The sequence below is a fragment of the Poecilia mexicana genome, unplaced genomic scaffold (genome assembly GCF_051168715.1).
Source record: "Poecilia mexicana isolate PSO_F unplaced genomic scaffold, ASM5116871v1 scaffold_16, whole genome shotgun sequence".
Taxonomy (NCBI): domain Eukaryota; kingdom Metazoa; phylum Chordata; class Actinopteri; order Cyprinodontiformes; family Poeciliidae; genus Poecilia; species Poecilia mexicana.
In genome coordinates this window covers 651,532-665,961 of record NW_028263385.1, presented here as the reverse complement: position 1 = coordinate 665,961, position 14,430 = coordinate 651,532, and the positions used below count along the sequence as shown (strand labels likewise).

At 40.6% G+C, this 14,430-nt stretch overlaps 1 protein-coding gene across 1 annotated transcript; it reads left to right on the top strand.

Moving 5' to 3' along the window:
- Window positions 1–8,298: 8,298 nt before the first annotated feature.
- Window positions 8,299–13,757, top strand: LOC148154894 (uncharacterized). The gene is made up of 4 exons (XM_088013935.1): window positions 8,299–11,478; window positions 12,040–12,246; window positions 12,532–12,768; window positions 13,686–13,757. Exons 1-4 carry the CDS (start codon window positions 8,842–8,844, stop codon window positions 13,755–13,757), a joined length of 3,153 nt encoding a protein of 1,050 aa, XP_087870061.1. The 5' UTR covers window positions 8,299–8,841.
- Window positions 13,758–14,430: the final 673 nt, after the last annotated feature.

The window sequence follows — 14,430 nt, the reverse complement described above, 5'->3', positions numbered from 1 at the left end:
TTTACTGCCACCTAGTGGACTGGGTGTCTTTCTGTAAGCAACTCGCTGATGTTTTTCTGGGCTTGGCGCTGTTTTACTGCCATCCACTGGACTGCATGTGTGTGGGACATCAGCCATGAAATTTTCCAAATTTTATTAATAACTCCCCTTTTTTGAATGACAAATTTCAACAGCTTGTAGTAGACTCATGAACCTTTTATTGATTGGGCAACAACAATCCATACAATAATAGTTCCTATTCTGAAGATTATAATATTATTCTAGTCTAACAAAAACATTTTCAGTTCAATCAACATGTCTTTTGTTCAGCAGCTGAATATTGTTTGTATTTTTTAATATGTACTACTGATTTTATATTTACTAATCATATAGTTCCCTTTTTTAAACTATACTGACATTTTTATGTTTTATGTGAATTTAGTTCTGCATTGTCTTTAAAGTGCTGAAGACAATAAAGTGAATCTTGTATTTGCTAAGATATCATTGCTGGTATTGTTCTGCTTTGTCATTATTTTTAATACACACCTATATGCTCCTAAATATTTGTTGTAATTAAAAAGTGTGTACTTTTTAAAACACAACTGTAAATAATAGAATATAAATAATAATCTGTAAAATTAACATAAATATTACATTTTAGACAAAAAGATAAATTAGCATAATTAAATTAAAAACTATATAGATTTTAAAATGTACATAATTCTTCAATATTAAAACTCATGAAATAACTACATGATATAAAACAGAATCAAAAGATTCAAAAACCATATAAGTTGACCCTAAAATGTAGGAAACTAATACATTTAAAATTTTCTTTTAAGACCCTTTTGATAATGTGAAAAAGGCATTTTCTCCTTTTTTGTCACATTAACATTTGAAATCATTAAACAAATTATATAAAAAATATAACCTGAGTAAACATAAAAAGAGTTTACAAATGATTATTTTGTTTATTCAATTTTATAAAGTATTTGTCTCATTAACAGGGGTGTAAAACTAACAGCATTTCAGACAGAGAATGTCATCCACATTAAAACAGAGTGGTGGCAGTGTGATGATGTGGGCCTGATTTGCTACTTAACAACCCAAAATGTTTTCTTTAATTATCAGAATCATGAATTTTACATTGTAGGAGAAAATCTTGAAGAGAATCGGCCATCTGTCAGCTCACAACCTCATTATCAATGTTCACTTGTGCAACATGAAGCACATCACCATTAAATGGTTTTTATTTAGTCAAATAAAAAAACCTCTGCAAAGAAGAGTCAGACAAAATTCCTCCACAGTGATGTAAAAGACTTCTTGTCAGGTTTTCCAAAATCGATGGCAATTTCTTCCAGCATGGATGAGACTACCAGCAACAATTACATGACAGAGTGGATGCAAAGTTTTTTCCTCTTAATACATGGGATTCTTATTCTTCTAAGAATAAGAATTTGGAAAAAAATAAAGATTAGAAAAGACTCAAAACAAGCATCATTCTGTTGTTGGTGCCTCATGGAGGCGAATACAGTTTCAGAAATGAACTCAGCCAGAGATTTTCTTTGTGATCATTTTATTACTCTCATTGTTCCTGAAGGAGCACAGCACAATATCAAGACTTTAAAAAAGCAGACAGAAATGCAGGTTGCCATAGTGATGCTATGAATGTCCAACCTTGCATACTGCTGTGAGAATGTGAAAAAGGAGACGAGATGAGTATTTTTGTGCACTAAAAAATCCTTCAAAAAGACTTAAAGAATTATTTAGAAATATAAGGGCTGAACCTTGGAAAATAAAGACAAACTAGCAGATCAAATGTTTTTGTAAAGTGAACAGTTGATGTGTGGTGAGTTTATCAGGAGCTGCTGCAGATCGTTAGGTAACTGCTGATAAAAGGGAGCAAATGGGATGTGAGACTTTATCTTGACCTGTTTTTCATCAGATGACCCTTGTTTCAGCAGAACAGCCCACAACATCATAAAAATGAGCTCAGCTGTCAGTGCAGGACACAATTTCAGATCAAAAGGCACAAAAATTAATTCTGCCTCCAACTGCTGAGGAGAAGATACAAGATATTATTAGCTTCTTTTTTATATGGGTTGTTGAATGCCTCAAATCCTAATCGAAATGGGAGCTGAAGGTTCTTGAGTGTTTTATAACCTGAGCAGGCCTGCTTACTGCGGGTTGGTCCGACTGCAGCTGAGATTTTCTCCTTGAAGTGAAAAAAAGGAATTCGTTTGACAGACTTACTGAGCAGATCAATAGGTTTTCCAGGCTTTCGAACCATACACCCAATCAGATTTAAAAAGGCGTGGCAAATGCAAACCAATGGTGTCATCCAGGGCAAGTTAATGTAAAATACAACAAGCTGTTAAAATGAGAATCTCCTACAGCAACAGTCTTCAGTCAGAACTGTCTTCAGATTTGTTGCAAGACTGACTGCTGCTGGAGATCCTTCCTGCCAACACCATCAGCATCCATTATCTATGAAGATAATTCAATTTAAAATCAGTTTGGAAAGCGTTGGTTTACAAAAAAGTTAATTAATCCAATCAGACATCTGTTCCAACTGATCCCAGTTATCATCCAGTTCAGTTTATTAATGATTAATTGATTTAAAAAGTCTTACATCAAAGAAAACCCAGCAGATTGCCTGGAGTCATTAACTTGCAATAATTACTCCTCCTAAGCATGCAGTGACAGTGGAGAGGAAAAACTCACCCTCAACTGGATGAATCTGTTCAAAAAGAACTGAACTGAACTGAACTGAATAAAATTGTGTTGAATAACATCAGAAACTCATGCAATGTCAGTATTACTGTAAAACATTGCAGTGACAACATATGTTGCAACAAATCCATATTTTTCATGGATCTTCTTTTTCTCATCTTACTGCTGCTGACCAAACCTCAGAACAACACGACAGTCAACCCAACCAATCAGAGATCTAATAAGGAGATTTAAATACGTTGTGAAAGTTTTTCTTAATTTTTTGGATTTGTCTCCACTGCTTCAGAGGTCAGAACCCAAACTATTCCTGCATGAGGAAGTTTGGATGTTCATAACCAACCAAAACAAACAACAACTATAACAAAAAGTGAGAAATTCAAACTGGTTAAACATTTCCATGGACTGACAGGTTCCTGAGCAAGAAATATGTCTTCACTTCAAAATCCTTTAAGATTTTGCTAAAATTTGCCATGACATGAAATATGTTTAGAGGAGTCAAGGTCACTGTACCAACTGCCAAGCAAAGCATGGAGGTGGCAGCATAATGCAGTGGAGCTAAATCACTAGAACTGCTGCCTTGCAGAAAGTAGATACTTGGACTTCACCCCACACAAACATCCAAGCTGGCAAACATTAAGCTTCAGGAATGGCTTCATCCTGGTGGATATTTTTTCGAAAGCAGGAAACTAATCAATTTAAAAGAACTCTGGAGGGGTCAAAAAGTCAGCCAGAAGTTTGATGACAGCTACAAAGTGGTGCAACCTGCAAACAATATTTACATTTGAGAGTTTATATGCATAAACTCTGAGAAAATCCCTGATAAATTCAAACATGTTCTCCCAATTCTTGCTTTTAAGTTTCTTGAAGTTGTCTAAGAACAACTGAAATGGAAAAAAAAAACCTCCAACAAATTAATGACGGAATTTGTAATTAGCAGATTTGTTTTTTTCTGTGTTTTTTGAAAAATGAGCTGCTTTGCTGTTGAAACCTTGATATTGATCCAGAAACTTCAGCTAAATCAGTTGAAATGTCTTGGAACTAAAGTAAAAATGCATCCTAAAAGTGAAGCAATCCCCTCAAACATCCTGTGTGTACCTGACTTCCTCAAGCTGGAGCTTGGAGCTTGTGTTTCCAGCTCGTATCACAGAGGGAGGACTTTGCACCCCTCTTGTCACAGATGGTGTCAAGCATCAAGGTTCAGCCAGCACAGTGCTAGATCTGACCTTTTAATGCCACATCTTCTCACCGGAGGTGATTAAAGTCTGAGTAATGGTGATTAACTCATCCTGCACTGCTATAAAAGCCTCTGACATTCTGACAGAGGGCACCATCAAGTCCAAGAACCCCAGGAGTGAAGGTGAGTCTCCTTTTCAAGGCGTTTGGTTGTACAATCCTGATCAGAGAGCTTAACATGCGCAGCTACAGAAAATGCCCTGAGCTGCTCAGAGAGCTGATCTTTTCTCTGTTTTTAGGTTTGTGCTACTCCTCTGCAGCCATGAAGTTCTCCCTGGTCACCACTATTCTTGTTGTGCTGGCTGTTGCTCACGGTGAGGCATATTTAAAGAAATATTATCACTATATTTACATCTAAGCCACATGCTGCTACATTAAAATCCCTAAAAAATAAAAGTTTAGGACAAAATAAAAGTGTGAAAACTAATTCCAGCTGAAAGGTAAACTGTCTCCTGAAAACTGCTTCAATCTCAGGCTCTGAGGCCAGGTCACTGGTGAGGCGTGAGGTCCAGGCTGAGGTGGACAGGATCACCCAGCTCCTCAGGGACATGTCCGCCAGCGTCACCACGGCAACCCAGGACATGGTGGAGAAGATGAAGGCTCTAGAGATGACCAACACTGCCCAGTGAGACAACTTCAGCTTTAGTTTGGACAGAACAGGAATGTTTATGTTGTTAAGTCATCTGATGACAGCGCCAAGCAAAAATATTCAAACCTTTGGAAGTGTTTCACCTGACAATATAAAACATGCATTTTCCTGGGATCTCGTGAGACTAGCATGAAGTAGTGCATGATTGTGAAGTGGAAGAGAAAAATCAACATGATTTACATGCTTTGTCTTCAGAGTTAATCATTTATAGAGCTGCCTTTCACTGCAGTTTCTTTGAGGTATGTCTCTGCAGTATTAAACACAGTAAAAACCCTAAACTGATTGCCCTTTGGTAACACAACCAGATTTCTAATAATTACCTGCAGTCCTCGAATGTTTCATAAAAGATTTCTGCAGAGAGAGAAATCACACATCAGGTGGAATGCAAAGTGCAAATTTTCTTCATTTCTAGGAATTACAGCACAAATGCTAATGCACAAGCATTTGTTCCTCCTTTCTCAAATAGGGGACCTATTTAATGATCTACTACTAAATCACAAATTTGTGTCACATGGAAAAGTCACGTTTTATTGACTTTTTAGCAGACATTAGGGTGACCACCTGTGAGCTCCAAGAAAATCGAAACAGCAGGATGAACAAGATTCACCAATCCTACAGTCTCTACCACCTTTCCACATCTAGTAACTTTATTTTAAAATATTTGTCCTCTTTTAAATAACGGCTCAAACTCAATCGGATCTGAAGGGGAGAATTGATCTATCCTTTACCTAGCTGAATCAATATTACAATCAACTTCCCACAGCATGATGCTGCCACCATAGTGTCTCAGAATAGACATGATGTGTTGAGGACACACCTTTGCCCTCATGTTTTCTGCTGGCTGAACATTTTGTTTTCATAAAGATCAGATTTGAGGAGTGCAGGGTTTAATGGCTGCAGGTTTTCCCACCTGAGTTGGGGATCTCTGCACCTCCTCCAGAGGTTCAGGCTACTTGGCAGTTCCTGAGATTAATGGACTTCATAGAAAATCTGGATAATGCAGATTACATGAAACAGAGAAGATGTTTTTTATTAACTAAGATGACTTCTAAGGCCAGTTTGTTGCACTGGATTTCATTTGTTGTTGTAAAGGGGGATGAAAACACATGCACACCGCACTTTTCAGATTTTTATTATTTAAAAAAAATTTCAGTTAGCTTTACAATTGTGCACTACATTTATTGTTTTTTTTCCCACACAAAATCTAAAGAAAATATAATATTATTTTAGGTCGTAACAAGACAAAAAAAATTGTTGAATAATTTCAGAATCCAAGAAGAGGCAGTTCCCACTTTACAAATTTGACTTTATTTTAATGTGTGAGTCTTGAGTATTTGTAAGACGCTGCGATATGAATCATATTTATACATTTTTCTCCATGTTTTCATGTTTGACATCTGGTTCTGTTCACTACAGGACGTACATGGAGGACAGCCAAGCGAAGATCCAGCCTCTGGTGGAGCAGGTCCAGTCCGAGGCAGCCAAGCTGCAGGAGCAGGTCAAGCCCCTCATCTCCAACATCGAGGAGCGCATCCGGCCTCTGACGGACGATTTCAACGCTCAGGTCCTGACCGACAACCTCCAGAACCAGGTGAAGCCCCTGACCAACATGATGGAGAAGTTCCTCCAGCAGGTGATGGAGCAGTCCAAGGCCCTGCTGCCACCCCAGTGAATGCTACGGCTGGACAAACACCCGGAATGGACTGGAGTGCAGAATCCGCTCTGAACACTAAAGACTTTACTGTTCACTGAGAAGCTTGAACTGCATCATTAAAGTTTTCTGAAAGTCATCAGTTTTTCCTGCTTTTTACTCATGTTCATGTCTAAGAAACTAAAAATATTAGATAATAAAGATGAAATAAGGTGAATCTGCATCTGATCAGATCAGATCTAAGTTGCAGGTTTCCGGATTTTCCTTCATTCATGGTTCAAAGTGCAGAAGGATTATCGAACTCATCTGAGTCCTGCAGTAATTCATGCAGCTTCAGCCAATCAGAAAGCTTAAAAACACAAATCTGTTTCCTCAAAACATGGTAAACAACTGTGTGAAGACTTTAACACATTTAAACATAAAATAATCATTTTTAGTGTTTGAACATCTAACACAGATTATTATATAGCAAAAGAGTTCAGTTTTCTGCAGAAAATCCTCAATGTGACTGATTACAAGTCTGGTTTTATAAAGTGTATAAATACACGGCAGGATTTTTCATGGAAGGATTGTATTAGTGTGCTTATGCCTCGAAGCAGGGAGGGAGACAATGACTTGTTGTCTGTCTAAAAGCAAAACAACAAAATCACTAGTCTTCCACGCCACTCCGGACCAACTGGACCCCTCAAGCACAACTTCAGATTTTATTTCTGCCCATTTTAGTGGAAATTTCAGGAATTTAAATGTCATTCCTGGAGCAAACATAGGTGTTAAGACAGAGCGGATGTTGAGGGAACCTTGGTGGGGGCTGAAGGCCGCAGGCTGCAGCGCCGCAGCAGAACTGGCAGTCCTGATCAGCCTTCTCCTTGTCCTCGCAGAGATTAAACCAGCCGGCTTCAGAAACATTCTGCTCAGACATGACAGCCTTTCACTCAACAGCTTTCATTCTTCAAAGCAGCAGTTTCAAGAGTCACAGCATTCACCTCTGACCCCAGAATTCTGCTCGACCTTCAGTTTCTCTGATTCAGACACTCGATTCAGAGAGACCCGGTGTGTGAGGACAGGAAGGACGGCATGGGTCAGCGTCGGGGTTATCTACTGCTCTCATCCCAAGTTTGGTGGTGACCATGAGAGCTGGAACAGAGAGAGAAAACAGCGTCTGACGAGCGGTTCTGGCACGCAGAGCGCCGAGCTCAGATGTCCATCTTTTACACAGCAGGAGTAAACGGTGAGGGAATCAACCCGGCATCTAAGATCGTTACCTGAACAAATATTTATGCAAATTTTAAAGGTCAATTTTTCCATTTTCCTAGCAAATTTTATACCCACTGAGGAAAATCTGCAAATTTTTAAGAATTAGCCCATATTTCAGGAATTACATGTCAAATATTCTGTTTTTCTCCTGTTCAGGATGATCAGAGATAGTCGTTCATTTGCAAAACACAAATTAATAGAATCATCGCACAGATTAGTTAAGAGCCGTACAAGGCTAAAAAATGATCCATTCAACCAGAAGGATTTTGCATCCGGTCCTTTAAGGTTCCCAGTTAACTCTCTAAAAGTGGCTGCATTAATTTAACATATTTGATAAAAATTGTCCGGTTTAATGACGACGATTATTGGATATTTATTGCAGCAGACGTCTGAATCCAGCCTCTGAGCGCAGACGCACAGGCGATTGTTTCTCATTGGCATTTTGCCATTTTGTAAATGCTTTCATTGGAGACATGTTACACTGATGGGAACATGCAACACTGATGAATACATGCTGTATAGCAGGATTGATATATGTAGCTTATGCAGAAGCTCAGCCTGTAATCTCAAGTGTTTTAACCAATTAAATCCTGTCATAAATTTGAATCTTTGGAATCGATCCAGTCATTTACTTTGCTGTCTAATCTTGGTTTTTGTGACCTGTGATGGAGACCAGGGGTTCCATCCCATGTTGATTATTGATATTATGTTGTTTTCAGTTCAAATGTGTTTTGTATTAGTTCTTTATTTCAGTTACATTGTGACATTTGGTGAACATTCTTTTTGGGTAGGGAGACTGGCCATCTTTCCTGTTCAGAGAATGTGGGGGAAAATGTCAGTTTGTTTTGATTTAGATTAGTTCAATTTGAGTTAATTGAGTATTTGCCTTTCTGGGTGTGTCTCAGCAAGGTGGAGCAGAGAGGGAGACGAATGCTCCTGGAGCATACCAGCTTCCATTAGGAGGGGGAATACTCTGAGGATTTATATTTAGATATATTTACTTTTGATTGACTTTAGGTTAGTTTAATTTTAATAATTTGCATGCATGTAAATATTTGTTGGATCATTTATTGTTTGTTAGTTTTGTGTAAGTAGTGTTTGTTTGTCTTTTCTTTTTGATCACCCCTTTACCTGGTGTCAGTGTTGGAACTTGCCTCAGGTATAAATGTCAGCTTCTTTGTTTCACTAAAAAAAGGGTGTTGGTGTAATGAAGACTTGGAGCTCCCAAATAAATCCACCTCAAAGACATTGGTTGCCTCACTTCCTTCTTTAACGCAGAGCCTCCGCCGGTCAAAGTGACAAATGGTGTCAGAAGTGGGATTTTTGGAGGAACAATGAGACGATGATGACAAGAGGTGGTAAAAGAAGTAATGAAACTGAGAATCCAGAGAGTAGTGCTGCTATGAGTGGAGCTGAAGCAGCTACTGGTGCTAGCACTGATGACAAACTGGATCAGCTGGCAAGCCTCGTCAAGTCACTGATGCAGTCTCAAACTGCCCGAGACCAGCAGATTGAGAAGGAATCAGCACGCCAAGAAGTAAGATGGAAGAATTTACAACAACAGTTTCGACAACTCCAGACTCATGTGGAGGAATTGAAGGAGGAACGACAGCATGAGGGTGACTATTTGGAGGAGGATCCTCACACTCATGATGACGACGGAGACAGCCATGATGATGGACACAGTCAGATGTCTTTCCAGCTTCCACCCACACAGAGGGAGCCAAAGCTGCTTCCATTGGCTTCTGATGATGATGTGGAGCACTTCTTGACAACTTTTGAAAGGATAGCTAAGGTCTGTCATTGGCCTAAAGATGAGTGGGCGGTCCGACTGGTTCCACTACTTACTGGGAAAGCACGTAGTGCTTATGTGCTGATGGACATTGCAGATTCTCACATGTATGACAGGGTGAAAGATGCCATTCTGACCAAATATGAGATAACTGCCGACACCTATAGAAGGAGGTTTCGATCCCTGGACATTCATCAGGGTGAGACTCCAAAAGAACTTTATGTTCGACTCAAAGACATGTTCTATAAGTGGGTCAAACCAGAGACTTCTACAGTGAAGAACATTTCAGAACTGATGATCATGGAGCAGTTCCTGAGGATGGTGAATCCGGACTTGGAGGTGTGGATCCGGGAACGAGCCCCAAAGTCTGCAGAGGAGGCGGCAAGTTTGGCAGAAGTCTTCTTGTCAGCAAGGACGGGGACGAGAAGAGCCCACTTTGGCCGTGAAAACTTTCCTACGGGAAGAAGTAAGTCTGATGGGGGTGAAAGGGGTGGTGCTATAGGTCAGACTAGGAGTTATTCAGCTACCAAGTCATTTTCTGTTGCTAAACCCAACCCTGCTAAGAACTACTCTTCCTCAAGACCAGATGTCAGGTGTTTTCAGTGTAACAGAATGGGTCATACACAGTATACATGTCCTGCCACTACACGGAGTAAGCCCTCCCTTCTCTGTTCAGTTCCCAGACCACCCACCCCATCCCTTGCCCCTGAACCTGCTCACACAGTCCCTGTGTTAGTTAATGGTCAACGTGAAACAGCTTTGTTAGACACAGGAAGTTTCAAGTCTGTGGTTCTGTCTAGCTTAGTGCCACGAGAACTATGGAGTGAGGCTAAGACAAAAATAAGTTGCATTCACGGTGATGAAATGGAGTATCCTGTAGCTGAGATTTATCTAACTATAGGAGGTCAGACATTTCTGTTACCTGTAGCATTAGCTTCAAGGCTTCCTTATGCTGTCATTTTGGGCTTGGATGTCCCCACTTTGACTGATTTAGTATCAAACACAGCAGCTGGACAGTTGACTCAAACTGATGGCCATGAGGGAACACAGTTAAAGACTCAGAACACTACACTCTTCCAGAAAAATGTCCCCATAGTGACAGGAGTAGAACTTTCCTCTCCAATCTGTAGCTTGGTCACTACTAGAGCCCAGGCGTTACAGAACTCACTTAAGGAATTACCTTTCTATGATGTAGAACTGGAGGTGGGCAGTATAAAACCATCCAAATCCAGAGCACAAAGAAGAAAGGAGAAGTTTTTAGGTTCAGCCAGAATGGAGGTGGAAGGAAAGATGAAACCTTGCCCGTTATTTGACTTTGATATTCCTTCAGATATTTCTGCCCATCAGAGATCAGACCCAACATTAAAATCATGGTTTGATAAGGTTACAGAAGTAGAGGGAAAGAAGCAGGGTAAAATAAATGCCTTGGAAGATGCAACTTATGTTGTGAAGAATGGTGTCCTTTATCAGGTTAAAGGTAGATCAGAAGCCATTGCTTTACCACAGCAGCTAAGGGGGAAAGTGATGGAACTCGCTCATTCAGTTCCTTGGGCTGGGCACCTTGGATTTCAGAAATCCCTTCATAGAATAGCAAGTCGGTTTGTGTGGCCAGGTATGTACACACAGGTGCAACAGTTCTGCTCTTCCTGTCACACGTGTCAGTTAACTACGAACAGAGGTGTTTCTAAAGCACTTCTACAGCCGTTACCTATCATAGACACACCATTTGAAAGGATAGGAATGGATGTTGTGGGTCCCCTGGAGAAAAGCTCCTCTGGTAACCGTTACATTCTGGTTATCTGTGATTATGCTACAAGATACCCTGAAGCTTTTCCTTTGAGATCAGTGAAAGCTCAACAAGTAGCTAACTGTTTGCTTCATCTGTTTTCAAGGGTAGGCATTCCTAAAGAGATCCTTACAGACTGCGGGACTAATTTCCTGTCAAACCTTTTGAAGCAGGTCTATCAGTTGTTAGGTATAAAGGGTATAAACACCACCCCGTACCACCCCCAGTCAGATGGACTGGTTGAACGTTTTAACCAAACACTGAAGAACATGCTGCGCAAGTTTGTTTCAGAGACTGGCACAGAGTGGGACAAATGGCTGCCCTATATGCTTTTTGCATATCGAGAAGTTCCACAAGCGTCAACTGGATTCTCTCCATTCGAGCTGCTGTATGGACGACAAGTGAGGGGGCCGTTGGATCTTCTTAAAGAGCAATGGGAAAGCCCAAGTCCATCGGGTGAGCATGTGGTGTCCTATGTGATAAAAATGAGAGAGAGACTTGAACAAATGGCTGTAATGGCACATCAACACATGAAAACTGCTCAAGCAAAACAAAAAACCTGGTACGATAAAAAGGCTAGGGAGAGGATTTTTCATCCTGGACAGAAAGTGTTGTTGTTGCTCCCCACCAGTGACAATAAGCTTCTCACTAAATGGCAGGGCCCTTATGAGGTCACACGATGTGTTGGGAAGCTTAATTATGAACTGTATATGCCAGAAAGGAAGAAGAAACATCAAACTTTCCATGTAAATCTTTTGAAACAATACCACGACTCACCACAACAGTTTGCAATGCCGTCTGCTTCTCAGTCATCTCAACAGGTTCCAATGCAGAATGAGGAGCATGCAGAAACTGTTGTACCGCAACTCTTTGTGCGTGTGGTGGACGATGAGGAGGAAGATGAGCTATTTTTTCCAGCCTGTAGCTCCGTACCTGTCGCAATTTCTCTCTCTCATCTTCAGCCATCCCAACAGCAGGACATGAAACCCCTTTTGGATCCAGAGCTGTTTCAGGAAAAACCTGGGTTCACAAGCCTGATGAAACACAGGGTTCACCTCAGAGACGATGCTGCACCCCGCAGGAAGTTCTACAGGGTTCCAGAACGTCTCGTCCCACAACTCAAGAAGGAGATACAGTTCATGTTGGAGCTGGGGATCATTGAGCCCTCTGTGAGTGAATGGTGCAGTCCAGTAGTGCTAGTACCAAAAAAGGATGGCACTTTAAGATTTTGTATTGATTTTAGATACCTAAATAGTGTCTCTAAATTTGACCCTTATCCAATGCCTCGCATTGATGAACTGTTGGAGAGAGTTGGGAGATGCAATTTTATTACCACACTTGACCTCAGCAAGGGCTACTGGCAGCTGGCCTTGGCACCAGAGGCAAAAGAACTGACTGCATTTAAAACACCATGTGGGCTTTTTCAGTTTAGGGTGATGCCCTTTGGCCTGCAGGGGGCACCAGCAACATTTCAGCGCCTCATGGACCAGGTGCTGAGGGAGGCATCTGACTTTGCTGCAGCATACCTGGATGACGTGGTGGTTTTCAGCCAGACCTGGGAGGAGCATGTTCATCATTTGCAGCATGTTTTACAGCTCATTAGATCTGCTGGCCTCACCATTAACCCTAATAAATGCAAGTTGGCTCAGAGGCAGGTAGAATACCTGGGCTATGTGGTGGGACATGGCCAAGTTAGACCTCAAGTGGGAAAAGTAGAAGCGATTCATGCATACCCAGTTCCTACAACAAAAAGGAAGGTCCGTGCCTTTGTTGGGTTAGTGGGGTGGTATAGTAAGTTCATTCCCCATTTCGCAGACAGGGCTGCTGTTCTTACAGATTTAACAAAAGTCTCTGCACCAAATAAAGTAAAGTGGACTGAGGAGTGTGACAAAGCTTTCAAGGACCTGAAGTCTGCAATCTCCAGTGACTCTGTTCTCTACAGTCCAGACTTTGATGAACCGTTTATACTGCAAACTGACGCCTCTGGAGTAGGCCTTGGTGCTGTATTGCTGCAGGACATTGATGGTGAGAGACATCCTATTGTTTTTCTCAGTAGGAAGCTTCAAGACAGAGAGACCAGGTATTCCACAGTCGAAAAAGAATGCCTCGCAGTTAAGTGGGCTGTGGAATCACTGCGGTACTATCTGTTGGGCCGCCATTTTACCCTGGAGACAGATCATCGGGCGTTGAAATGGTTACACCAAATGAAAGACTCTAATATGCGTATTGCAAGATGGTATCTGTCATTACAACCTTTTGATTTTACAGTGCAGTATCGGTCAGGGAAGTCTAACCTTGTGGCTGACTCTCTGTCAAGGATGTTTGAGGACTGAGTACTGTTGTCCTGGGTGACGGGGGAGGAAATGTGATGGAGACCAGGGGTTCCATCCCATGTTGATTATTGATATTATGTTGTTTTCAGTTCAAATGTGTTTTGTATTAGTTCTTTATTTCAGTTACATTGTGACATTTGGTGAACATTCTTTTTGGGTAGGGAGACTGGCCATCTTTCCTGTTCAGAGAATGTGGGGGAAAATGTCAGTTTGTTTTGATTTAGATTAGTTCAATTTGAGTTAATTGAGTATTTGCCTTTCTGGGTGTGTCTCAGCAAGGTGGAGCAGAGAGGGAGACGAATGCTCCTGGAGCATACCAGCTTCCATTAGGAGGGGGAATACTCTGAGGATTTATATTTAGATATATTTACTTTTGATTGACTTTAGGTTAGTTTAATTTTAATAATTTGCATGCATGTAAATATTTGTTGGATCATTTATTGTTTGTTAGTTTTGTGTAAGTAGTGTTTGTTTGTCTTTTCTTTTTGATCACCCCTTTACCTGGTGTCAGTGTTGGAACTTGCCTCAGGTATAAATGTCAGCTTCTTTGTTTCACTAAAAAAAGGGTGTTGGTGTAATGAAGACTTGGAGCTCCCAAATAAATCCACCTCAAAGACATTGGTTGCCTCACTTCCTTCTTTAACGCAGAGCCTCCGCCGGTCAAAGTGACATGACCTTTATGTCTTTTTGCTTCTGTTTTCTAGAAAATAAATGTTTAGCAGAGATGCACCAATCAGTCAGCCAGTGATCGGAACTGGCCGATTATCCCACTATCGGCTCTGATTGGTGAACTGATGAAGGGATGCTACAAATGTCGCATTGTTTCCCTATTTATTAAATCCATCAAAACTAAGAACAACCAACTTTTTGACTCTAATAAAAATCAGCTCAAGTCTTCAGGATGCATGGTTTAATGGAGAAATTGGTCCAATTTAGTAAGTTTTTCATTTTTTGTTAGATTATCTTTTTTAGGGAACATGAAACACTTTTTTCTCATTCAAAAAGAAATAAAAATAAATC

Excerpts from the sequence above, each read along its gene's own strand:
- LOC148154894 (XM_088013935.1), top strand. The coding sequence starts at position 8,842 with ATGATGACAAGAGGTGGTAAAAGAAGTAATGAAACTGAGAATCCAGAG. Across the intron at positions 11,479-12,039 it reads AGCTGCTGTATGGACGACAA|CCATCCCAACAGCAGGACAT; the intron begins GTGAGGGGGCCG and ends TCTCATCTTCAG. Across the intron at positions 12,769-13,685 it reads ATGTGGTGGGACATGGCCAA|CAAGGTGGAGCAGAGAGGGA; the intron begins GTTAGACCTCAA and ends GGTGTGTCTCAG.